This window comes from Tachysurus fulvidraco, chromosome 1, assembly GCF_022655615.1.
Source record: "Tachysurus fulvidraco isolate hzauxx_2018 chromosome 1, HZAU_PFXX_2.0, whole genome shotgun sequence".
NCBI lineage: Eukaryota > Metazoa > Chordata > Actinopteri > Siluriformes > Bagridae > Tachysurus > Tachysurus fulvidraco.
Genome location: NC_062518.1, coordinates 34,382,810 through 34,409,343, shown reverse-complemented (window position 1 = coordinate 34,409,343; position 26,534 = coordinate 34,382,810). Strand labels below are relative to the sequence as shown.

The 26,534-nt window shown below is 39.6% G+C and overlaps 1 protein-coding gene across 2 annotated transcripts in view; it reads left to right on the top strand.

The window, feature by feature from the left end:
- Positions 1-26,534, top strand: part of arap2 (ArfGAP with RhoGAP domain, ankyrin repeat and PH domain 2) — a 76,457-nt gene that overhangs the window by 24,380 nt on the left and 25,543 nt on the right. For both annotated transcript variants that reach the window (XM_047815550.1, XM_047815549.1), the window contains exons 10-15: positions 1,976-2,082; positions 3,987-4,186; positions 8,032-8,117; positions 8,410-8,592; positions 12,259-12,433; positions 15,004-15,129. In XM_047815550.1, the coding sequence (XP_047671506.1) occupies positions 1,976-2,082; positions 3,987-4,186; positions 8,032-8,117; positions 8,410-8,592; positions 12,259-12,433; positions 15,004-15,129 (877 nt within the window). The remainder of the gene's footprint in view (positions 1-1,975; positions 2,083-3,986; positions 4,187-8,031; positions 8,118-8,409; positions 8,593-12,258; positions 12,434-15,003; positions 15,130-26,534) is intronic.

Below are 26,534 nucleotides of genomic sequence, written 5' to 3'. Positions count from 1 at the left end.
CATGTTCAGCGGAGTGGAGTATTTAATTTAACAAGATGAACGAGCTCGCCGCTAGGTCTCTCTATTCCACTCCCTTTCTTCTTGGAGGCCAGGTTGCAGTCGGCTCTGCTGCCCTGATCAGATGTCACCCCGTGCTTCCCCACAGGAACCAGAGTCACGGGCAAACAAACAAAAGCAGCCACCGCTTGGCCCCCGTTTAGTGCCGCATCGATCCTCTGCTCAGCTACCTGCGCAAATCCCTGAGAGCTGGCAGAACTCAAACAAACATCAGTGTATGCAGGGTTAGATTTCAGCACAGCAGACCATTAATCTGAAAGTTTTGCTTGGTCCGGGGAGACCTCTTAAATCGGCACGATCATTTGCTCAGAGGACCTTTGGAAAGATGTGTAGAAAAGCAGGATCCTTTATTCATTAGGTTAAAAACAGCTGATGATGAAGCAGTGGTGTAATGTAGGGCTGCCAGAACAGATTACATTCGCCAGATATTCATGCACTTTAAATATTTCAAATAAATAAAATAAAAAAAAAAAAGGAATGCAACTTTTGAATATTTAGGATTCACAGGGGAAAAAAAACGTCTCATGGCCTTGTATTATTTTTCATAATGTGCATGTCCAATGCATAATCATATGTAGGTGCTACAGTGCCATAACATTTGTTATACGCTATGTAGCAAACATATGGAGAGTACTCAATCGGAATTATTTAATTTAAAGCCACATTAGTGTGACAAGATGATGATGATGGTCATCTTGTTTGTTTAACATCTCTGTAGTGTCAGAAAAATAGGTCATTTTCTTTTATATAGTCATCTGTCATCATTAAACTTTAGGCTGGAGTTTCTGTGTTCTGATTAATGTGATCTATTCAATTGATCTATTTCAATTTAATGGTATTTGTATAGAGCTTACAAGAATTCAGCTTCACAGAAATACATAAATTCAGGTTATATATTTTTTAAATTTAAAACTGTTTAAGTGGCAAGAAAAAACTCCCTGGAATGACAGGAGGGAACGGATCCTCATAATTTCCCTTCTAACTGTACACTATATGGTCTATGAGTGCGATTGTGTAACAAGGAAACTCACTCCAGTTTGAACACGAAGTCGGTTTGGTTGACATTAATGGCTGTTCGCTGATTGAGGCCTGAGTGCAAATTACATGTCAATTACAGCCCTAAAGCCATCTTCATGGCTTCTAAGTGGTACCATCCATAGTAATCACATACATCTTTAGTCTATCTTTGAGGCGATATACTGAGCAGTAGTGAGTGGCCTTCAAGTGATGAAATTGCAACCAGAAGCAGGGCATCAGGATAGATCAGGCAGCTCCAGAGAGCAGAAGGGGTCAGAATCACTGGTGTTGCATAGTAGACGTTTGTTTTACATGATCAGATACCTAGCTGTGATGCTGGTGAATTTTGAGCTCATAGCTCAACACGTTATTGATCTGCAGTCACAAAGAAATGAAGCATGCTTAAATACACACTGTGCCTAAATGTGTCTAACCTTAAATCAAGTTTATCTTCTACTATGTGACGAATACACCAGGGCCGGCTCAGGCTACCACATGCTTCCTCTGAGATACATGAACCTGAAAAATTGTGTTTTTATGCTTCAGCTTATGTTCCATCTCAGGACAGCACCATCAGCCCTCTTCCTCATATATAAGCTCACAAATGCTTATGACTGGCTAGTGTCCTTGTGAGAGGAGTGATAGGCTCACATAGACTTTTAGTGTAACTCGGTGGCTGAATCTGTAAAGGATGCATACGCTGTTCCAAAACTTGCTTATACAGTATATCATGTTTTGAAGTCTGCTTTGCACACACTGTGAGGTGCTACAGACTATTTAGCCCTTCCCATGCTTTAGATCTGATACAAGACTTTTAGTTATGGATGATGACTAGGAGGAAAAAAAACGTGACACTTGACTGATGCAACAGAATAATGTTGTGAATGTGATTCTGTTCAAGGACTTCAACACTGGGTTGGCTATCACCGTGGTGGATCTGACGACTGCCTGTGTCAAACACGTGGACCGCAAAGGCTTTGAGATCAACACTCCTTTCAAATCCTTCTGGTGAGTGTATCTTTGTGTGTGTGTGTGTTACCTGTAAAGTTTGGGTAAAGTGATCAAAACCACTAACTTTTTTTTATCAAGATAAAACCGGTAGGTAAATCCCTCAATATATTAATAAAATTCGTCTTTATAAACGACCTTTAAATATTTATAAGCTTCTAAGCAAGCTTCTTTAATATCCACAGAAAAGCTTAATAATCATATATTTTTCTCATATAAGGGTAAAGCTTGGAGATTTGATGTACGATATAGGTTTACTCGAACGTACAAGGATTTTACTTGCATTTTCTTGCAATGTATTTTTATGTTAATTTCGAAGTAGAGGACGTCAATATTTCCACAAGACCCATCATTTTACTGCTATTTTGGGATTAGAGAACTTGTAAGCCGTAGCGTTAGCTAGATAACACGGTGTAAATGTGAGTCAGATGTACCATAACACTTTATAGTCATGACGCATTCGGTGTCTCGCTGCATTGATTTTAGTGTCGAGGAATTTTTCCCGGGAGTGTGTGAGGTGAGAACAGAAGCGTTTCTTCGTTTCAGTCTATCAAAGTAGCATTGTGTCAGAATCCTTCCCTCTCAATTTTAATAATCTAGCAGCGCAACTTATGGAAAGTGTGATTAAAGAGCAGACTAAAATGAACTTGTGCCAAATGCAAAGCTTTGAAATCGTCTTTGTCTGTACTTTAGACTAACCAGAGTATGCGATAGCTGAACTCGATGGTGTGAGATTTATTAGTGCCAGATGAAACACTTCTGATCCTTTTTTCGACTGTTTTGGTAACACGTTTTATAGTCACTCCCCCGCTGTGTATTTTTCTCTCTCTCTCTCTCTCTCTCTCTCTCTCTCTCTCTCTCTCTCTCTTTTTTTTTTTTTTTTTTTTTTAAATATTATTTATTTTTTCCCTCTCCGCCTCAAACAGTTTCTCGCTCATTACTGTTCTGTTTCTTTGATATGGCAATTGGAGCCACTTTCACTCGTTATTGATCTGTTTTCTCTTGCCTTCCTTTACCCTTTCCATTCCTTTTTCAAGCAGCATCTTTACTGAAGTAGTCCCACAGTAATGTTGAGACACTTTGACCCCTGAGGAGCAGTTGTCTTCTGCACCGTGTCTGCTGGGGATCTAATCCGCCTGATCCATAATCTTTTTGTCTTTCTTTTCTTTTCTTTTCTTTTCTTTTGTTTTTTAAAACGTTGTATAATCATTTGGGTGCAACCGAGCTAAACCGCCTTTCTTCTCTGATTGCATCCGACTGAGTTGTAACGGTTCAGATTTTTTTGGACTTTCATTGATCTGCTTGTATGTACTCGCTAACTATCAAGGGATATGTGTGTGTAGTTCAGTGTCAGCATTGTCAACATAATTGGAGTTTATTGCTAAAACGAAGCATCAGAAATAAATTCTTGTCTTGGATCGCATGGATTCATTAAATCTATTACCATGGAGGTTCTGGGAATTAAAAATGGATTCTGAATCCTTACTGCTGAGAAGGTAGTGTATTTGTAGTGGTTATTTGATCACTTCAGATCAGGAAAAAAGCACGTTTGAAAGGTTATATCTGTTCACTATGGTGAACATTTTACATACACACCCTGTCATAGACACTTACAGAAGCATGGAGAAGAAAAATGAACTAGCATTCAGTCTTGCCCTCTCTCCCTCTCTCTCTCTCTCTCTCTCTCTCTCTCTCTCTCTCTCTCTCTCTCTCTCTGACTTTATCATGCATTTTCATTGTCTTTCTCTCTCAACCTCTCTTCCTGTCCTTTCTTTGTGTCTTTTTTCCCCTGCCTCTTCTCCCTAACAGCTTACATCAAAAACCCTAAGCTTTCCAGTGTCTTCACCTTCTTTATAAAATACACATTAACAAGAGAAGTTTTTAAAAGCAATCAATCGCTTCAGCTTCACAGCCGAATCCGAGCGAGAGAGGGATGAGTGGATCGAGGCAGTGCAGGAATCAATCGTCGAAACTCTGTCCAATTACGAAGTGGCCGAGAAGATTTGGTTCAACCAGTCGAACAGGAGCTGCGCCGACTGCCGGGCTTTCTATCCTGAGTGGGCCTCCATTAACCTCGGGGTGGTCATCTGTAAAACGTGTGCAGGTACACGCATGTCAAACAGCACACTCTTATGCACTCAATGTGTACACACACACACATCCAGTAAACAGCTGCACTGCACGTCAAGACCATGTTTAAAACATAAAAAATATCAGTAGTGATGTCTGTGGCTTATGCCTGATGGTGCTGGAGAGGCTGATTTGAGTATTTTGGACAACTCATATAGAGAATTTTCATACACAGCAGTCAATAGAGCAGCAGCAGTTGGTAACCTTTTTGTCGACAAGAATGACGCTGTTTAACAACCCTGAATGTTGGACCGATTCAGATTCATATATCATAAACCGGTTTAATGTGATTTGGACTACTCACTCAGTGATATGGTTGGGTTTGGATAGAGGATATGATAAGGTCCAACCTTGACTGTCTCTATACTTCTGCTTGTTCATTAAATATCAAATTAGTAGTCCAACTGTGACGACTATAAACCATAAAACTACACTGATTAACTGCTGATCGAAAGTTAGCTCGTGTCGCCATTAGGTGAGGATTTTATGCACTCTGTCAAAATCCAAGTTTTCCTGCTACCTCCTGGTGACCCCCAGGGGTGTCCTCACACCCACGTTCAGATTTGCTGCTTTTCATCTTACCGAGAATGGTATGAAAAAAAGTAGTTATAAGTGAAATCTCTTGAAAAATGAGGACAGAGGAGAATTTCTAGATTGGTTGAAGATTAGGGAGTACAGGTGACATTTTTCCAATCTTTTAAGCATTCAGTTTTGGTGAGCCTCGTGGTTCACATATCAATCAGACCTGGAAAATCTGCCACTCGTGCTTGGGACTGTATCTCTGCCTCAAATGGTCAACAGCAGACCAATTACCAAAACATTTAAAGAAAGAAGAAAAGTCAAACATGAAACAAACACTTCATGAAAAGCAAGAAATGAAGAGACTCCAGTGAGAAGTGCAGCTAAAATGTGCACTGTGTATGCTCAAAGGGAAACGGAAGTAACAGGTCTGCCTGGAGGTTTGATGCTAACTTCTTTGGAGATGCTTTTCTGCTTACCATGCTTTTTTACCAAGGGCTTGCTTCCTGTCAGCTCAGACAAGTCTGGCCATATACAGAAGTAATTAGAATTAGTCATAGTTCATTGTTGAGAAACGAGTGTTTTCTGTGGTCATTTTTTCTTATCCTGTTAGTGGTGGTGGTTGTGTGTGTCTGTGTGTGTCTGTGTGTGTGTCTATGTCTGTCTAGGTGTGTCTGTGTTTGTGTCTGTGTGTGGCTATATGTGTGTCTATGTCTGTCTGGGTGTGTCTGTGTTTGTGTGTCTATACGTGTGTCTATGTCTGTCTTTCTGTCTGTGTGTGTGTGTCTATGTGTCTGTGTGTCTGTCTGTGTGTCTGTCTGTGTGTCTGTCTGTGTGTCTGTCTGTGTGTCTGTCTGTGTGTCTGTCTGTGTGTCTGTCTGTGTGTCTGTCTGTCTGTGTGTGTGTGTGTGTGTGTGTGTCTGTGTGTGTGTCTATATGTGTGTCTGTGTGTGTGTGTGTCTGTGTGTATGTCTCTGTATACACTGTTTTATTTTCTACGTAATGTCTCAGCATATAATCAGCAAAAAGGGATGTGCTTCCTATACGTTTTGTATATAAATGAAAGCTTTCATTCTGCACTTCAACCTTGTTTTATTCAGTGTTTCATTTCAACGTGCTGCAGTTCGAGAGCCAAAACAAAAACATCAGTCATTGTCCAATTAGCTGCAGACTGCATTGCATAATGCTAGGCCATGGCGGAGTTACCATGGTTACAGAGGTTTATTTTATCAAATATGATTCACTCAATTTGCCAACTCGATCAGAAAAGCACTCTTTACACAGTCTGGAGCATATAGTGTTAGCTGTCGGGGTATAGTAATCATTAATTCTAATACATTTCTTAACTATCCATGTTAAAAAATAAATAAATAAATAGTCCGTCCTTTTTCCAGCGGTTGCGAAGCAAAGCCGGGGAAACGCGAGGACAATAAGCCCTGTGTGAGCAAACAATTGCCACTTAAAACATTTAACAGACACAGCACCCTGGGCTGAATCACTGCTGTAGAGATTGTTTAATTACTTTTAACTTTGTCAGTGACAATAAGACAGAGAAGGAGCGAGGGGAAGAAAACGAAAGAGAGGAAATCTTATGTGTGGCTAATGATTAGACAAACGCAATGCCTTTTCAACAGGGAGAAGTAAAAATTAGGCCCGGAGAAAACAAGAGGAACAAACAACGCTTTGTATATCCAAGTTGCAAGGGTGGATGATTGCTGCAGCTCGGTTACTTTTCCGTAGGAGAAAATGGCATCATGCTTTGAGAGATGAAGCCACTAAAGGATAGCAATTTAGAATCACGTTTACAAATCATATGATGCGGACCTTATACTCTTGCCATTTTTCTCTATCTTTTTTTTTTTCTTTTCTTCAATCTCCCTCCCCCGTCTCAGCCTTTTTGACAGTTATTGAGGTGCTCTTTCCTCCCATGGTGCAACTGCAATAAGCTCTCTACATCAAACGATGAGATAATGGACATTCCCCCAGTACAAACTCCTGTTTCCATAGGAACACTTTCTTCACCGTTTTTCTTCACATTTTTTTTTTCCCCTCCAGTTTTAAGACTGTTAATAATTTTTTTTTGTTCTCGCTTACTCTTGTAGGAAGCTGACCTGTGATGAACTTATAAATCTCGATTTTTAGAATTAAAATGCTAATTGTGTTTTATAAACAATACCGAAGTATATCGTTGTCTTTCATATTTGCATGCTGTATTTATTTATGTACATTTTAAACATAAAAAAAAAAAAGTCATCCGAGATTTGTTTGGAAAGTATCAACTCCCATTTAAAATGCACCCACTTTTCGGTCACGTTTTTTTCTTTTTTTCTTCTTCTTCTTTCGTTCTTCTCGACTCTTCGATGGTGTGTGAGGTCTCCATATTATCACTAATTACACAAGAGGGCTGCTTAATCCATATTCATATAATGTGTTTCTCTCGATGTTTAATTCATCTGTTTTTCTCATAAACAACGACAATGACGCCTCAAGTTCAGCTAAACAAACACAGGCCAACAAACACAATTAATTACTCATGATTCATTTGCAATTAATGCCTTTTTATGCCTTTCATTTGCAATTAGAGCTGTGACTAGTGAGAAATAAGGTCTTGAAATGGATAGGATTAGAGTGATAATGAGTTCCAGCTGAAGCTGAGTGCACAGGCTAGGGTGCGGTTCTGAGCTTTCACACGCTTCGTTGTTTTGCCTTGAAATAATAATTTAAAAAAAAAATGACGTTATTTTATCTATACAGCAAAAAACATCATTAATGCTGATATTGAGAATTGCAGAATTTTGTGAACTTTGTGTACGACAACCCAGATAGAAATATTTATAATTGAATTATTATTATTACTATTTTTTTTTTTTATCTAACCCCATCCTAAAGCTTTTCCATGCCACAATAGCAATCACACCGCGAGAGAAGCATGAACCGTACAACACACACATTGGTCTTTTCATTTTTGACATGACGTGCCACACTAAATTAGAAAAATTTTATTGAGCTCTTCAGTCCAAATGAAGCAGCATGTTGTTGCTTTTTGTTCCATGTTGCGTTGGTTGTGCTTTCATCAGCTTGACACAGCCATGCTGCACTGAAATGCAATCACTGCATGATCACAGTTAAACCATATGCTGGTGTGGTTGTGATTAGAGAAGGTCCAAAAGACTTGTGCATTTTTTTTTCCCCTCCCAGGAGGTTTTACCTAAAACAGTCAGAATGTCACTGTTTCTTTATTCGTACTGTTTTGATGCTGAACCTGTAATCATCGTGACTGTGTGTGTGTACTGCTCACAGGCCAACATCGGTTCTTGGGGCCTGGTATCTCTCAGGTGCGGAGTCTGAAGTTAGACAGCAGCATTTGGACCAATGAACTGGTGGAGGTAAGTGAAAGCGATATTGCCTACATCTTTCTAAAATAATTTCATGGTGCATATTTAATACTGCTAGCAACATACCAGCTAAACTGATGCACCAGAACAAATCCTAGGGCTAGTGTTATATAAGCCGTGCTGTTTGCTTTGGTGTTCTTAGAAAAGCATGCGGTGTAGTGATTTATTACAGTCTGTATCATACTGTCTTCCTGGCCAGTCTGAGAAGCAATCCATCTGCTGTTAATCCTGATGAATTACTGATGAATTACTCATGTGTTTGATTCATTTGTTTACGTTCAAGCTCTTTTTGGAAGTTGGAAATGAGAACGCCAACAAGTTCTGGGCTGCAAGTCTTCCACCAGAGGAGGAGCTTCACCAGGGGGCGTCACCAGAACAGCTTGCAATCTTTCACCGCAGGAAGTACAAAGAAAGGAGGTACAGGAAAGTTCTGGAAGGACTGAACAGCCAGGAGGAACTCAACAAGGTGTGTGTGTGTGTGTGTGTGTGTGTGTGTGTGTGTTTGGGGGGTGAAAGAGAGAGTGATTTCCATCTGTACTCTGTGTGCTCCATGTGTGTGATTTTGTGGCCTTTGACATCATGTTGTTATTTCTGTACCTTGTTAAAAGGCCCATTAGTGCGGTCATTTCGTGCGTGTGTGTGTGTGTGTGTGTGTGCAAGCGAGCGCACTGCTGCTTTCTCAGCTTACCTGGTAACCAGGTGTTAAATTGGAGTTGCCATGGGAACTGGTTTCCACAGATTTGTGGAGTGCGCTACCCAAAATCCAGCTCCAAACAATGGAAAAAAGACAAACACAGTTCTGTACTCTCACTATCATGCTACAGTTTGCCATCAAAAATTAATGAAGAAAAAAGAAATGAAATTTCTTGCAAATAAACAAAGAGAGTTTTGTTGTTTCTCTTTGCTTTCCGAGTGTGTGCAGTATATGACTGTCTGCATTTTGGCAGAGTGTGTTGTGTTTGTTCAGGATAACTACCGTGTAAGCCTCGGCAAAGCTATTTTCTTCATTGCCAGCATCGACTTGGATCAACAATGCTTTTGATTCTCAGAATGATGAGCAGAAGAAAAGTAGATTAGGTATTTGTGTGTGTGTGTGTGTGTGTGTGTGTGTGTGTGTGTGTGTGTGTGTGTGTGTTCACGTGCACATGTGGCATGTGCAATCATTGTGTAAGCTGAAAGCAGTAGAGAAGTGTCTAGGGTGCATGAGCGTATGAACGAGAGAGAGAGGGAGAGAGAGAGAGTGAGTGTGTAAATGAAACAGATAAGATTACAAAGTAATCTAGGGGCATCCAGTGGTTGGGATGAGATTCTGATGTACTGTGTTCAAAAAATTCAGGGTAAACTTGTTGGAAGGTGAGATTCATTTCAGGATTTCAATATTTAAAATGGTTGTGCATACTTGTACATTCAAGGATATTTGGATAAATAATTTTCATTTTAAAAAAGTAGTATTTCCTGTGTAGAGATTTGTATTGACTCAAGCTCCAGCATCCTACATTACATACTGTGCATATTACTGCACTACCATCTGCTTCTTGTGAACTTTTATATACAGTTCTGCTTTGAACAGTGTGTGTGTGTGTGTGTGTGTGTGTGTGTGTGTGTGTGTTGTGTGTGTAAAATATAATAGTGTATATAGTTCTTGATTGTCTCTTTGAGTTGTGTTGTTATTGTATGTGTTTATCTGTAGAAATTGGCTTGTTTTTAAATCCTAATCCAGTATATACAGTTATATTAAGTGTGTGTGTGTGTGTGTGTGTTTGGGCCGGGTGTTGTTGGCTGTCTGGAAGTCCTTGTTCTCTGTCGGATTAGGCCTGTTTGGGGTGGATCGATAGGCTATGCGAGCTGCAGCTTTTCACATGAAAGGCAGCGTTAGGTAGCATTACACTGGCTCTCTCTCTCTCTGCCTGTGTCTGAAGCCATCTGCACTATTCTGTTTATCGACCGTCTCTTTTCCCATCACATTTTAATTGGCCTGCCTGCATTCCTTCTGCCGAAGCCTTGTATCCTTTCAAATGCCGTCCTCAACTATTATTAGGTGTCTATGGCAAGAAATTGAAGCTCTTGCAGGTTTTACACAAGAATTCAGATTCCTTAGCAGAATATCAAGTTTCAGGAAGAATGGATATTATATGTTTTAGCTAGCAAACAAATGTGTGCTGAAGCATAAAGTTGAACCTTAGCTGGGCTTAAAAAATCAAAGAATGTCCTATAATTAATATAAATTCATTTTTTATGATTTATTTAAGTTTATTGGAGGGCACAGTCTGTTCAAAGTGTGAAACTTTCTGTATCACTGCAGCGGTCCGAGTTGGACAAATGACAGGCGAGTGTTTGTGCGTCATCCGCTATGCAAATGTACGCCATGCTGCACTGCATCTCCAACAGAAGAGGGTGGACATGTGTAGGGTTAAGAAGTGTTGTCAATTGCATATTCATAGAATCTGATTTTTTTTTATTTTTTATGAGACTAACAATGTAGGAGCCTCTGAACCTCTTTGTACCATCTAGATGGCATTAATATGTGAAACTGCTCTATCAAGCATTTTATTATTCAATTTAGAAAGAATGATGATCTCCTAATCCACTCATTTTGGCTTACTTTAATTAACCAACAACAGTTCTTGGATCTGCAAATATCTCAGGGAGCTCATAAATTGATCTAGCCATGGGGGTTTGGAGCTGCTGACGTGTACTGACCCAACTCTGCTTTGTGTGGATTTTTATTCCACTTTACTTGGAACTAAAAAGCCCAAACCTGTTCCAATACGACATCGAAGCGAGGTTCACGAAATTTGCCTTCTGTCTATCCTAATTTTCATTCGATCCACTTAACACTTTTTTCAGCTAATATTGCTGAGAAACGCTTGCGTGAGGGAGGAGGATCATTGTTAGCGTTTGCTTCGCCGCATTTTAGACACACCTTAAAGGGAAAGGTGTAAATGAAATGGACATGAGAATTGTGAACTATATAGTATAAATGATTATGAGGAATAATGTATGGATAAAAAGCTTGAAATGATTGTCTGCTGTGAAGCTGAGTGTGACTAAGCAACAAACATTCTTTTCCTTTTCATGACTTATAAGTGTGACCCAATATATCGCATAATCTTGTGGCTCACACTTAAATGTATATGCGTAGTAAAAGTAGACAAATTGTGATACAGCATTGGATTGCTGGTGGAAGGTTGGAGTGGAAGATCTTGAATAGCCTGCACAGAACCCTGTTTCTAAATTTAGTGGAAAGCTTTCTTCTGAGAATGGAGCTTATTCGAGCAGGAAAACTGTCTACAGTACATCTGGAATTGCGTGATTATGGGTATGGTGGTCGGGTGCACAAATATTTGGTCATATGTTCAATGTAGAACAGTGACAAATGACAAGTAACAAATATCATCATAAAGCATCTTGGTAAGAGATTTATAGCCTCGTTGCCCTTTGGTATCAATTGTACAGATTTGTGGAGCTGCTCAAGTCAAGTCAAGAAGCTTTTATTGTCATTTCAACCATATATAGCTGTTGCAGTACACCGGGAAATGAGACAACGTTTCTCCAGGATCATGGTGCTACATAAAACAAAGACAGGGCTAAGAACTTAGTAAGTTGTCCTAGATACATAAAGTGGAACCTGGAGCAAACAGTGCAGGACTAGACAAACAAGACAGTGCAGGACAAAAGACAGTACAAAATATTACAAGACAATACGCAAAAGACAATAGACAGAAACAGCGCCGACATGTGTAAATACTGTATGTTCATCAATATTGTGTGTGTGCAGTAATACTAGAATGAACACAGTGTCATAGCAGCAGGTCCCTGAGACAATGTAAAGTATTGTGCAAAACAGCAAACGACTGAAATGTGAGACAGTATAACGGATCTGTGTATATCTCAGGGAGCTCATAAATTGACAGTATGCTGACAACGATGCTATAATCGTTATTCCCACAATAAGTGGGGTTTTTTTTTTGGAATTTGCAGGGACCCAAAATGGACAGGTGGACACAAAATATTGCAACAAAATGTCCCCTACAAATCATGATCTTGCTAACTGTATTTTCTTTAATGTTTCACCTGTCTGCATATTAGGTGTATGCAGTATACATGACTGGGTGTTTGTGTGTTCTTCTAGGCTTTGTGTTCTGCAGTGCTCCAGCCTGATGTGTTGTTGACCATGGCCTTGGTGTTTAGTGGGGCAGATGTGATGTGTCCTACAGGAGATCCTGTCTTCTCCACTCCTTACTTACTGGCTCAGAAAGGAGGTCAGAGGCTACAGATGGAGTTTCTTTACCACAACCAACTCTCAGGTGTGTTTGTGTGTTTGAAGATCAGCTATGTTTCACTATAGTGGTCATCCTACTCCATTAGAGAAATAATCTATGTCCGTAGAATTGTGCTCTCTATTTTGCCGTTGTGTAGCAGGGAGCCAGTGATTGGGTTAAATTCTAGGTCATAAGTCAAAAGCCATTTTATAACACAATAGTATTATTATTATTATAAAAGAGTAATACATTTCACACCTAACCTTCATTTGCTTCATTTCCCTTCTAGCCACGATTTTGCAAATTTTGTCATTAGGTCAGAATATTTACATGCCATCAGAGCTTAATATATTCCTGACATTTTAAAGCCACGCCAAAGTCTAGTTTTCTTTTGTTTTTTCAATATTCTTTTTCATCCTTTATCCAAAATGTCTAGCATGGGCAAATATTAATCCTTCAATGATTTTGAATTGCTTGGAATATTCAAGCTATATTCAGGTTGCATCCTGGATGGAGATTCACTCATTTATCTTCAGTAATTGTTTATACTAGTGAGGGTTGCGGTGGCTCTAGAGAAACTCTGGGTGTGAAGTGCGAATACAACTGGGATGAGACAACACCACACGCACACACTTTTGGACGTACTCCTACATGAATGATGTATTTGTGTGTTGGGAGGAAGTAGAGAACCATCTGAATACGCACACACACACACACACACCACAGAGTAACCCAAGCTCAGGATTGTTGTGCGATGCCACTGTTTCGTGCCCCTTGATGAAATGTTAATCACTTTTTGTTTTATTTCCTGTATACCGAATAGACATGACTGAATCAAACATCAAGTCTATTATTTATTCCTTATTCACTGTTTATTACGGTTTATTTGCTGTTAATGAAAGCACTGAGAAACCACTAATGAAGCTGCAGTTAGAGGTAGCAAAGCCATTAACAAAAAGGAAAACTATTTAAGGTATACATGCAGTACCTGAGGCATAGAGTACCGTAGTCTTGCTAGAAAATAACGATTAATGATCAACAGGGAAATTGTGACCTCTCACTAAGGGTCAAGGCCAAGTTTTCCCAGGAACCCTATTTGATTGTTTTTTTTTTTTTCCCCCACTAACAGACGTAATTGGTTTTTGAGGTCGGTTGTTATAGTGACAGGCTTTTGTCACCGGCTGACGACGGCCTCCTGCACACGCCAACACCCACACACCCACTTTTCAACAGATCATTTCCACTGAAAGCACCTCTAATTTGTGTGGTGTATATATGTGTATAATGTCTGTGTAAGAGGGTGTGTGTGTGTGTGTGTGTGTGTGTGTGTGTGTGTGTGTGTGTGTGTGTGTGTGTGTGTGTGTGTGTGTGCACGTGTGGAGATGATTAGATTGAGCCGTTCCTGTACAGCTCATTCGAGGCCTCTTCAGAAAGTGTGCCAGGTAGCCCAATTAGTCCATCCTCACAACACACAGGCCCAAATGTTTACCAGAACACTTTCAGTATTGTGCTAACATCCTTAACAGTGAAGCAGCACTGAGGCCACACAGGAAACGCCACGGTGTCCATATGGAGCTGGAGCCTCATTAACTGCATAGTGTAGCTGTGTGTGGACCTCGCTTGAGTAACAACCTGATATTGTCCCTGACAGGTGGGGACACAAAAACACCGATATGTACACGACTTGGGCACAGACACCTCTGTTTCGCTCCTAGCCGTTGTCAGTTCAGGCTTTGTAACGTCACGTCATACACAAACGGTTGTATCGATTTCCATAATAATCTTATTCATGAGCAGATCTGATCATTATTTAAATTCTAAATATGCATGCAGGGCTACTAAGACCCCTAAGTTCTACTTATCATCATTCTACCTCGTTATCTGTCTAATACCCCCAGTTTTAACAAAAAGAGTGGGGCTGGTGGCTGGAGGGGAGAGATGGAAGGATGGCTGAGATACTTCAATTAAAAGGCTTTTCAATTAAAGTTATTTGAACTTGAGCCATGAAAGAGGCTGGAGGCACTTGATAAAATCTCTCAGGTATTGCCGGCCCTCCCGAAGAAAATTGAACCTGTGCATAGCGGCTAATTGAATCTGAAACCGATAAGGGTGAACCCTGAAAAGATGTTAAAAGTGAAGGATGAAACAGGACGGAGGAGAGGAAGAGGAGAGGAGAGGAAAGAGCAGTGGGGTGAATTCCAAAGTTGTCCATGCTTTAAAAAAAAAAAAAAAGTTTTACTTGTGTCTTTCTTGAGCAACCTTGAGAGAGAGAGAAAAAGCCTTGAAAAAATATGGATATGTGAAATGTGTAAATAAAAAAAAAAAAGTTAAAAATGGCTCTGGTTATCAAGAAGCGTCTGAGGTGGAAATGCTCCGTAGCACAGACTTTGTAGTTTATAGTGATTGTGCTGTAACCTGAGCCAGTAGAGAATAATGAACTGACTTAAAATTGACTCTGTGAGGATTGGATTGTGCTTTACACCACACACACACACACACACACACACACACACACACACACGCACGCACAGATCTTTAAGCCTCAACACTTTATTGGATTATTCCTAATCAGTCCTCTTTCTTTTTTCTCCTTCTCTCCTTTTCTTTTCTCTTAGAATTTGCAAAACTGGAGATGTTAGGTGACAGCAGATCTTCAGTGGACTTTTCTTCTTTCATGGATGGGTTTCTTTACTGTTCGGTCAACATGCTGAAGAGCACGCTGGATAAAAAATGGCGAGAAGGTAAGTCAATAAGTCTATCTGTTAGCACTTATTAATGAACACACACACACATCCCTATTGGCCAGTTCCATTCATCTAATCCCTCTATCCACTCAACCATCTCTCTCGTACCAACCCATCCGGTTTTTTCACACACATGCATTTCCATATGTATATGTCAAGGCTTTGTGTGATTCACATGCAGGATGAGGGTTTTACTGGGGACATTTGGCCCTGGCTGGTTCATTATTCGGCAATCTTGTCTTTATATTGCTACTGTTCTGTACACACGTTTTTAAATCCTCACAAGGATCAACGCTGTAGTTTTTTCACATATCCTGCTCTCCCAGTCCATTTCTGGAAAATCTCAGGTTTGCTTTATTACACTTTAATCACTCTTATTGCCCCATAATAAACATACTAGAGTTTAAATAAAGAATATCTTTGTGGAACTTATTAACTGGTTTCTCTGGGATCCTAATGGGACTGTAAACGAGTGTTTTATTAAAGGCGGATAACCCGCTCCAAACCCGAATTAGACAGTAAACCTGTTAAGCCGATTCATAAAAGAGTCTTAGTATTAACTTTAGCGTCAATTAAATGTCATATGCCTCATTAGAGTGATAAAAGTTTGACCTACAATTAGAATAGATTAAAAGTGTTCCAGTATAATTCTACCAAGTCACTAATCATCAAAATAAATCGCTTGCTTCACTTAGAACTACTCCTTGGTTAGAGTATCTAAAAATGTAGTTACTCAAATCTGTCCATGGCAGCGTATTAATATCCGATCCCACTTGATGTTTCCTGGATCTGTATTAGGTTTCATCCTGGAATAATGCATGCATTATACGCATTCCATCTAAATCATTTCTTCCCATTATTCCTAAAGGACACACACACACCTCATTTGACTCCTCATCTGTTTATCTATTTACCGCAACACCTACAGTACGTATGAGCTGATCACACATCATCTACTTTGTCTGCTCATTTACTCCTGTAGTTAAAAAGAGCTCGTAGTAGAGCACGTCTTGCATCAGCGCTTGGTGAAGACGCTAAACACATCAGCACACATCATCATTTCCACAAAGGTGTTACTCTTTAGAGAGCTTAAAACTTTTATTCCCTCCTTATGTTCTCTTCTGCCTCACTGTATCTGCTCGTCAACATCTGGACTGGGGCTTTGGGCCCGCTGGTAATTACAGAGAGAGGGGTAAATTTAGAGTTCTCCCCTGGGAAAGGGGTAAAGGAATGAGCCCTATATTCAGCTCATTCACACTAAGATAGCAGGAGCAGCTGGAGGCTCCTATTCTCTTGAGAGCTTTTCTGGATCCCTCCTTATTGCACCCCAAGGGGAATTTGTTGTTGCTACAGCATCCTGTCTGCTTTTCCTTTCTTCTACCTGTGAGTGTGGAAGAAAGCGGTTCTTTTAGCTTGACTGTATATTGGGAAGTGGGTGGAGTGAAGAAAACACCTCCCTCTATACTTGGAACATGATGTCAGAACACGTCGACTTCTCACAGCATCAACGGTAAACAAAATATATCATTAATTCTTTCTACGTAGTGTTCACTTTAGAACAGTCAAACGATCCATTGTTCTGAGAGAGAACAATGGATCTCTCCCCCCCCCCCCCAAATACCTGGAAAGCAAGGAAGTTCACTCCTTATTAACTGATATTGCAGCCAGATCAGGTGTTCACTGGTGTATGTAGACTCACCAGTGTATTTAAGCAGCACAGATTGTGAACTCGATCAATATGATAGAAAAAAGCAATCAACATATTGAAATGTCCTATGGTTTTTTTTTTTCTTTTCTTTCTTTTTCCCCCCATGCTAAATGTTTCGGCTCCTGTCACAGGTCCTCTGTTGTGGTTTTATCCAATCTCGTGTATATGCAAGTTATATAGCTAAAGGCAAATCTTTGAGGAGGGGAATACTTTTCACAGACTTTCAATTTTATTTTATTTTCCTCCTCTGATCTGATTAGTGTAGTAATGTCTCCAGAAAAAAAAACAAAAAAAACTTGAGTTTTGTCATGGGAAAGTGAGGCTCTGCTGAAAAAGAAATCATGAGCATTGGAAATGTTTGTCTGATTTATAGCCTTGAAATAATCAGTAAATGCAGCGCTAAAGCGTTTAAAGATAGCTTCAAAATTGTAGCTGAATCTCCTTGAGCTATAAAGATAGCATCTGTGTACATCTCAGCACAGTGCCATAATATTCCAAATGAGGCACAAACAAACAAACAAACAAACAAACAAACAAAAGAGCCTGAAAAGGAAATTTGTTTCTGCATGCGATGCACTGTAACTTGGCACTCCTTCTCTCAGTTTCTCTTTCTCTTATTTGTCCTCCTCTTATTCACTTTGGCCTCTTCGAGTGGCTTCGTGATGGCTCTGTAAAAGCCACGGCCAATAAACCGCTTGTTATTTCATCTATTATAAACAAGCATTCAAGAGTAGCCGTAATGGCAGCTTAAGTGTAGTGCTTCTACTGAACATTTCAAAGGCACTACTTAAACAGTGTAATTCAACTTCTTAATCCAACAAGAAGTGCTGTCTCGCATTTCCAACAGATAGGAAGCAGATTTATTTATTTATTTATTTATTTATTTATTTATTTATTTATTCTTTCTTTTTAAGCCTGTGCACCCAGGTTTCTTCAAAGCCTTTTTTTTTTTGCACTAATGGTTTGAAGCTCTATGCATAAAACCTGTTCTTAATAATTAATAAGCAGTTCCTGAGTTTAAAGACATGTTTGGCTGCTTTTCAGAAGGCTTCCAGTTAGTTCCTTAAAGTTTGTTTATTTATTTCATTTATTTATTTATTTATTTATTTCATTCATTCATTCATTCATTCATTCATTCATACATACTCAAAACAAGTTCTTCAGTTCTTCCTATTTTCTTATTGTAGATTGAATGGACTAAATCTTTTTTTTTAATTATTAGTAGTAGTACTAGTATCTTGGCCATCATTGAGCCTTAGTGACTTATTCTGTGCACGTGCGTGTGCGCGTTTATACGTATGTTCTTGAACATGCACGCTTGGTTTGCAAACCACCAGCATCTCAGCACACACTGTCTAAAGTGAGTGACAGGTTTGGAATTGAAACCTCTAATTTCTGTTTAGTTTGTGTTTATCTCCTGTCTCTTGCTCTAGCCCCCCACCACACACACATGCACACACACCCACCCACACACTCTCTCTCTCTCACACACACACACACACACACACACACACACACACACACACACACACACACTCCTCTTTCCTTTCTTTTGTTCTCTCTGCTCTGTTCTGCAATACTTCACAAGGTCAGAGTTCTAGCAGCTTTGTTCCCTGTGATTTTCTCCTGTCCTCCTCTCATCTACCCCCCTCTCTCTTTACTTACACATGGATTCTTTCAGGTTCATCAGTGTGCCTGATGTCTCTGAGCTCACTCAAGTGGAGCTGACTGTTAATGTTCACAAGGATGTACATAAACTGCTGGGCTGTTTTTATTAGTTTGTTTTACATTGCTTTTGAATTATATTACCCATGACATTGTGTGTGTGTGCACGCAAGAGTGAGTGTGTGTGAGTAGTCTGTTTTTTTCTGTTTAGAAATTATACAAAAAAAAAAAAAAATACAATTGAATTTATTTGATTTTATACAGTTGTTTTCCCCCAAACCCTCTGTTGGTTGGTGCTAATACTTTTGTATCAAGGGCACTAGTTGCTATTGCCTTGGCCCTCTACTGTATCTGTTTATTGATTATTTAATGGACTTAGTCTCTGCGTGTGCTTTTTTTTTTTTAAACCCAAAAAGCCTGTAAAGTGCTATTCCAGTGCTCTATTTTGGATGAAGTGAATGCAGCCACATCTGCACTCTTATAAATCATGCAGCATTTATTCAATGTGCACACATGTAGGTGCAGTGATTATACACACACACACACACACACACACACACACACACACACACACATGCACACGTCAAAAATAACATAAAAGCCATGGATGTTCTCATTGACGACTCTGTGAGTGTGTTGTGCTTTTAAGCAGAGGCATTTCCTGAACGAAACCCTTTTGATACATGCAATGCTCTGTGTGATGGAACCTTCAGCAATGAAAGTCTCTGCAAGTCTCTGTTCTGTATAAATATTAGATTAGGTGTATTTTAAGCACAAACTGAGCATGCAAGTGTGTTCAGGGTCTTACTTGCATGTTTTTATATTTATTGTACTATGTACTCTGTTAGAGTTAACGTTGTCCTGAAAAGAAAAAAAAAAAGAAACAAACAAACAAAAAAAATACAGCTTTGAAATGTTGCAATGGTAGCTGATTCTCAGGATGTCGGAAAACATGAAACTAATGTAAATGCACTTGTGTTTTCAAGGGATTGTGTTGCTTTTGTGTAAATCTTTCACTGACAGAATTGATGTGGTTTAGTCATAAATGTGTCGAACATTTTCCTATTTTATATCACACCGAAGGTGGAGTGTGATCTAATATCTTGTTTATCTTAATTAACAAATAGTTTTCACATGGGAGAAAAAAAACAACAAACAAAAACAGGGATGTAAATATATCCAATAGATATTAAAAGAGGTAAAAGTATATCCCTGTATATACAGTAGTTTTGTGGTGAAACATTATCCCCTGGACCATGTGGATCTGTTCCTTCTGCTGAATATTGTTTATCAGTTGTCTGTAAGAGTTAACGAACAGCTAGGAGAAGGGAAAAGGACATTTAACATCACAAGCATCACTTTTCAACTGCAATTAAATGTTCCTAACGTTCGAGGCAGTGCACATGTTTGTGGTTAACTGATGTAATACAGGGGAAATAATGGCAACATCAAAATGCACAGCAAAAGCTTTCCTGAACGTTAACTTTAATATTTCAAACTGTCAGCTGGCTGGGGCAGCATGTGATCTAAATAAGAAGATATTCAAAAATTCACAAATTTATCTCAGTAGTGTTGGATTTCTACTTCCATGCTAAGTGCATGAAGTTTGCATGTTCTACCTGTGCTTCAGGGATTTCTTCCAGGTACTCTGGTTTCCTACCGTAGTCTATGGACAAGTTAAAGGTGCCAATCAGCAAACACCACATGTCTTTAGTGTATGAATGGGTGTGTGTGATCATACACTCTGATCGGTTGGCACCCTGTCCAGTGTGTTCCCTGTTTTGTGGCCCGAGTCCCTTGGGATAGGCTTACAGGCTCCATGTTGACCCTGTGTAGCACAAGCACTAGTGATTGACGTGACATACAGCTAAGTACGGTGACCCATACTCAGAATTCGTTCTCTGCATTTAACCCATCCAAAGTGCACACACACAGCCGTGAACACACACACAGCCGTGAACACACACACAGCCGTGAACACACACACAGCCGTGAACACACACACAGCCGTGAACACACACACAGCCGTGAACACACACCCGGAGCAGTGGGCAGCCATTTATGCTGCGGCGCCCAGGGAGCAGTTGGAAGGGTTCGGTGCTTTGCTCAAGGGCACCTCAGTCGTGGTATAGCTGGCCCGAGATTCAAACCCACAACCTTAGGGTTAGGTTAGGAGTCAAACTCTCTAACCATTCGGCCACGACTTCCCCAGAAGATAGTGAGAGAGATGATACAAAGGCTGAAATGAATACTCCATGCCAGGACAGCACCTGATGGAAAATATTGAAGGAGCAGTTGATACATGTGTTACAGTATGTTACTTCCAGGGTAAAATAGGCTTCATTTTCAATACTTCACTATACTATGTGTGTTTTGTAAAAGTTGAAAGCTGTTTAAGGAGTTAAAAACCAGTGCACACCCATACAGTACATCCAAAATAAGGGTAGTGCACTCGACATCCGTTAAAATTCGCACAGCTAGTGTAAAAAGTACATGTGTACGAAAGAGGAGAAAAGTACATCCGCTGCTTCTGCCTACTCCTGACACACTTCTACTCCTGTGGTTCTTCTTGCCCTCTGGAGAGATGCCTGTTTCATCCTGATGCTCTACTTCTGCACGGAACTTCTGTACTTTCTGCTGCTGTGGATGCTCCCACATGTATAGCTTAAAGATTGCACTTCCCAAAACAGTTTATATACAGGTCTCTCCCCTGCTTCAGTGGATGATCTCACCTGGATTCTGTGGGTTTATACCAAATAACTGTGTAGAATCTACTGATGCTTATGCTCAACACCCATCAAACACCTTAATACTTTTTGACTTTATAGAATAATTATACATTGCGATTGTTCCCTATGGCTTTGTTATTATGGTTCTAAACCTCCATCCATCCATCCAGCCATCAATGTTGTTTAAAGGACTGAACACTGAATTAAAATCTACATGTGAGCTGCAGTCTTAGCTTTTACTAGTCTGATAGTAATGGCCCTAAGGACTATATTCCAGATTGGCAGAAGAAACATCTAGGGCTTGCTTGCTGTTTTCCTGTTGTACAATATAGTCATTAGAGAGGTTTTCTCTCTTCAGATGTATAGGAGAATGCTGCCTTGTGTTTTTGCTTCTTTGGTTATGGAACTGGTTTCTAGGCCTATGATGAGGAACTGTGATTTACAGTGGAATGGGATCGGCTCCTCATAGTCAGCAGTTCACAATTTTTAAAGTTTCTTTAGCTGTCCTCTAGCTCCATTACCCCTATTGTTGCTGATGAAGCCCACCTCTATTTTATTATTTTACAAACCTGCATTTTGAGCTGTGCTGTGCAGTATGTTGACCAGAGTGGGTTAATGGAGACAAAGTCTCAGAAAATATGTCCACTTGCAAGTTTGTGTTTGTGGTGCTTTTTATTCAGTTCAGCAGAATGGATGGGGTACCGGGGAAGTTGAGCAGAGCATTATGCAAATAAGTATATTTGCATTGAGGGGGATGTGGTATCCTGGTGACCTAGGTGTCGGAATATTGACTGGAAGGTTGCGAGCTCAAATCCCAGGTCCACCAAGCTGCCACCTATGGGCCCCTGAGCAAGGCCTTTAACTCTCAATTGTTCAGTAATAAAAAATGAGATATAATCTGCCATATGCCATAAATGTAAATGCATTTATCCATGAGGGGGGAAAAGTAGCTATTTACCATTATACTGTGAAGCTTCTTGTCGTCATTGCATTAGTAATAACTAATTACTATTCATTTTATCCTGGTTATGGCTATGGTTGATCAACAGCTGGTTGAGGAGGACTCGCTACTTACAGCCTGGTGGACAGCCGACATACATTATAATTAATTATACAGCAGTTAGTTCTGTTCCACTGGTTTGATCGAGAGGTGTTTATTGGTCAAGATTGCTTATATTTACTGTATCTGTATCACTCAGCTCGTCTGTTTTCACCTTGTAAAAATTCCTCTTCCTGCTTTTAAACTGTTACAACAGTAGAGATAACAACATCCTCAGCATACATGGCAAATATACTTGACTTTTCAGGGATGGAAAATTTGACTTCAAATATTAGTGCGACGGATGGAAATAAAAACGAAGATGGGATGCCAGGTTTAACAAGAACATTAACAGGCTATAGAGGGTAGTTTATAAAATAAGCAGAAATTTGTCCATATTGTATCCATGGCACTTGATATCGAAAATGATAGAAATGTGTTTGTATTAAAGCAATATCTCACACTCAGTTGTGCCGTTTGACTGAACATTGGCATGACTGTGATTATCTACAGCACTCTGTACAGGAATTTAGTTGATGTAGATGATCCGCATAAACGGATTAAAACTAACACGTAATTGGTGATATGGTGAAGTTTTCTGTAAAGAGACATTTATACTGTATAACATTTTTAGAAGAAGTCCCCCGTGGCAGTGCTTTGTAACTCTAAGCAGTAGGGCTACAAGTTTATAGCAGTTTGTTTACTTGCCCAAAGACATGTTTATGGTTTTATTTTGTCTCCACAGCCTACATAACCAAATCCATCGAAACGGCCACCAGCATTTATCGGCAGGAGACTGCCATGTGCAGTCACAGAGCTCTCGTGTTCGCTAGGATGTGATTTGCTAGAATTGACTTGAAATAGCACTGAACCTGAGAATTGATGCCAGTAGAGCAAGATCAAACTACCCTACACTCTTATCTAACTGTCAGTCACACCCTGATAACCTTCTGATTACCCAGCATGCTTCTCCCTCTCTGATCCTCTCTCACTTCAGTGTGTAGGAACTACCAAGGACTAGAAGTAAGCAGTAAAGGTGATAACTCTTTTGTTATCATTCAGTTCAGGATTTTAATAACTGTTCCTTCTCTGTATGGTAATTACATCCCTATATCCTTTTGGCAGCAATGCTTTTTAGGTTTGACTGGTACTGGTAAGGAAAGAAAGTAGGGGGAAAAACAAACAAACAAACAAACAAACAAAAGGCATGATACGGAGCTGGAATCTACCACAGTGCAGGAAACCTCAAGACCAGAGTGGACTGACATGTGGAACATGGCAGGTCATTGTTTAGCTTCTCTACTTAACCTTAATTATCACTGGATATGCCCCAAAACGTCATCCTGCAAATTATGTCAATAATTTTAAGTGAACGCACAGATGAGAGACGGGCAACGGGGCAAGAGATATTAGGTCAGAAAGAGGAGAGTTTTCACAGACTTATAGATTTTTCATTTTTTTAACAAATTATGGTCTGATGCTGAACTGACATTGTTTCGTGTTTAAAACAGATGACAACGGAAACATAACAGCTCTAAACAGACGTCTCATCTGTCAGTCCGTGGGGCGAATCAAAAGCACTACAAAACCATCACTTCAGTTGTTTTCTTTATATCAATAAGCCAATCATTAATGGTTACACAAACAATGTTGTCACTATTCAGCTATGTTAGGAACTTCACGCTTCAGATGCCATACTTCTTATTGTGCATTTCTGGATCTTTGCAGATTTGCTTGTTGTTTAATTCGTTTTATTTGCAAATCGCCTTTCAACAACTGACATAGTCTCAAACAGCTTTACAGAAGCATAGACACCGCATTAAAATTGTAAAAGTTTAAAGTTAAATTACTGACTACTGATAGATTTTTTTTCTAGCACATCTGCAGTACAACTGAAAATGAAGTGACCTCCTGTCTTTGGCCAGTGCTTCATCATTGTCAGTGGCCTGTTGCATCCTCCACATTATAATTCTGCAATCTGATCCAGCCTTTGTTTTGAATCGGTCTCGGTGCCATTTCGAGTGGGAGATATGCTTACGGATACTGATTACGTGCTGATGAAATAAACACCACACACTGCAAACCGAAACCCTGCGATTCAGCAGGACAGCCGCACGAAATGACTGTTGATAGGAAATACCATCTGTCCCTTCTATGGCATATCCCAACGTGTGCAAACGAGCGTGTATCTATTTCCGTTGCTTGAAAGAGTGTTGATGTGTCTGTTTGTGTTCCTGTTTTGGTGACAGGTATGCCACTTTCCAAATGTCATCACTTGGAATCTTTTTCTTTTGTCACGTTCATTCTCTGCACCTGTTAATTTGTGGCACCACAGAGCTGCTGATGAATGCGTTTGTTCATTTGCTTCAGGAAACCTGGTAAATATCACTTGTTGTGCCAGTCACTGTTGTGTCCTTCCTTCCTTCCCTTTTCGCTCATTCAGTTTCACACACACACACCCACACACATACACACTCACACACACACACACACCTTTTTTGATCATTCATTCGTCTCTTGTCCTGTCTTTCAGCCTATTAATAAATCATTTTTTCCTTAAATAACAGGGATGTACTAATGTTTTGGCTCTTTGATACGACTAGGTGGGAAGTGTCTCCGCATCCTGACAGCAACAGGAGATGCGACAACGATAGCTATGCCCATTCATTTAACATTTGCATTCCGTTTATGATAAGCTCATAAAACTTTGGGTGTAAAAATGCTTCCCAGTGCACCTTTAGTAAGACCGTCAGCACCTGGTTTATTAAACCATCATTCTCTCTGTGTCATTAAGCTTTATTCAGGAGTGGATCATCAGCATATTGCTAAGAAATGAACATGCATGTCTGATGACAGCAGAGGTCTGTTTGATGTAGAACAGAAATTAACAGATGGCAGTGGGAGTTTGTGTGTGACTTTGAAATTTAAAATCGAGTAGCTGTGGTGAACTTGCAGTGATGGTAATACACACATTTAGTTCGTGGTTCTTAAAATGCTGAAATCGCTTCAGCTTTTTAATAGGAAGGAAATGTTTTTTTTTCCCCTCTTTGTCTATATTACATGCTTTAGTGATAGAGGAATTAGAGCAATATTATAAGAACAACCGAAAAACCTGGAGCTTTTTTGGTTCCCTAAACAAGCTTTCAGTTAATGGTTCTTAAAAAAAAGAAAGGAAAAAAAAAGAAGCAAGTGTCCATTAAAACAAAATTAATTATTGATTTTAGACCTTTTTGTACACGTCCTTTAAGCTGAGTGCATGCTACACAACTTTTAAAAAGTCTCCGAAATGATGATGCTTTTACAATACTTAAGTCATCTATTTGTTGGGTGTACCGGTGCACAAACAATTTTACGAGGATGACATGCGCACACTCCACAATCTTTCTCCTGGAGAGATTTCCACTGAAGCATGACCAATCCCCAAATCCTGCTTTCTCAAGAAAATAAACACCTGCACTGTTTATCATGATTTTTTGTGACTGTCAGTATTTTGTATGGAACCAAAAAAAAAAAAAAAAAAAAGAAACGAGAGAACATTTTGGTCGCGGAGCCATGGGCAGAAAGAATGGTCTGTACTGCAAAGAGAACTGGAGTTGTAGCTTTTTTCTTTGACTTTTGGATTAAGAAAATCTTGTTACTGAACTGATCACACAACATGAGTGTTTTCTGCTATGCTGGGGAAGGTGTGTGTGTGTGTGTGTGTGTGTGTGTGTGTGTGTGTGTGTGTGTGTGTGTGTGTGTGTGTGTGTGTGTGTGTATTAATAATTATAATAAATAAGAATAATTAATTTTATCATGCATTATATATAATGTGTGTATATATACAGAAAGGTTTGATAGTCATTTGAACATCATAAACTCATGACCCAACGAGTAGTAGCCTTTTGTCTATTTAATATTTTCCATTGCTCTACAGTTGCAGCTCATTAGCTGAAAACATGGTTTGTCGGTGTATTTTTGCATACACTTATATTCCATTTTTCAAACATTGCTTTGTTGGAAAAACATCATTGGAGTTTATTTATTGATATTGTGATGTTATGTAACTCAAATGGTGCTGGCTGTTGTGTAAATCTGACAAGCACTTTAGAACACGCTCAAACACACTTCTCTGGGGTTTTTTAGGGGTTAGGAATGTTATGTAACTCGAACGATATTAGGTATTGTATAAATCAGAAAAGCACTTCAACACACTGCCATACTTACTTCCTGTTTCACAAGGAAACACATCGACATGTGGAATTACAGCTCTCTTGCAAGG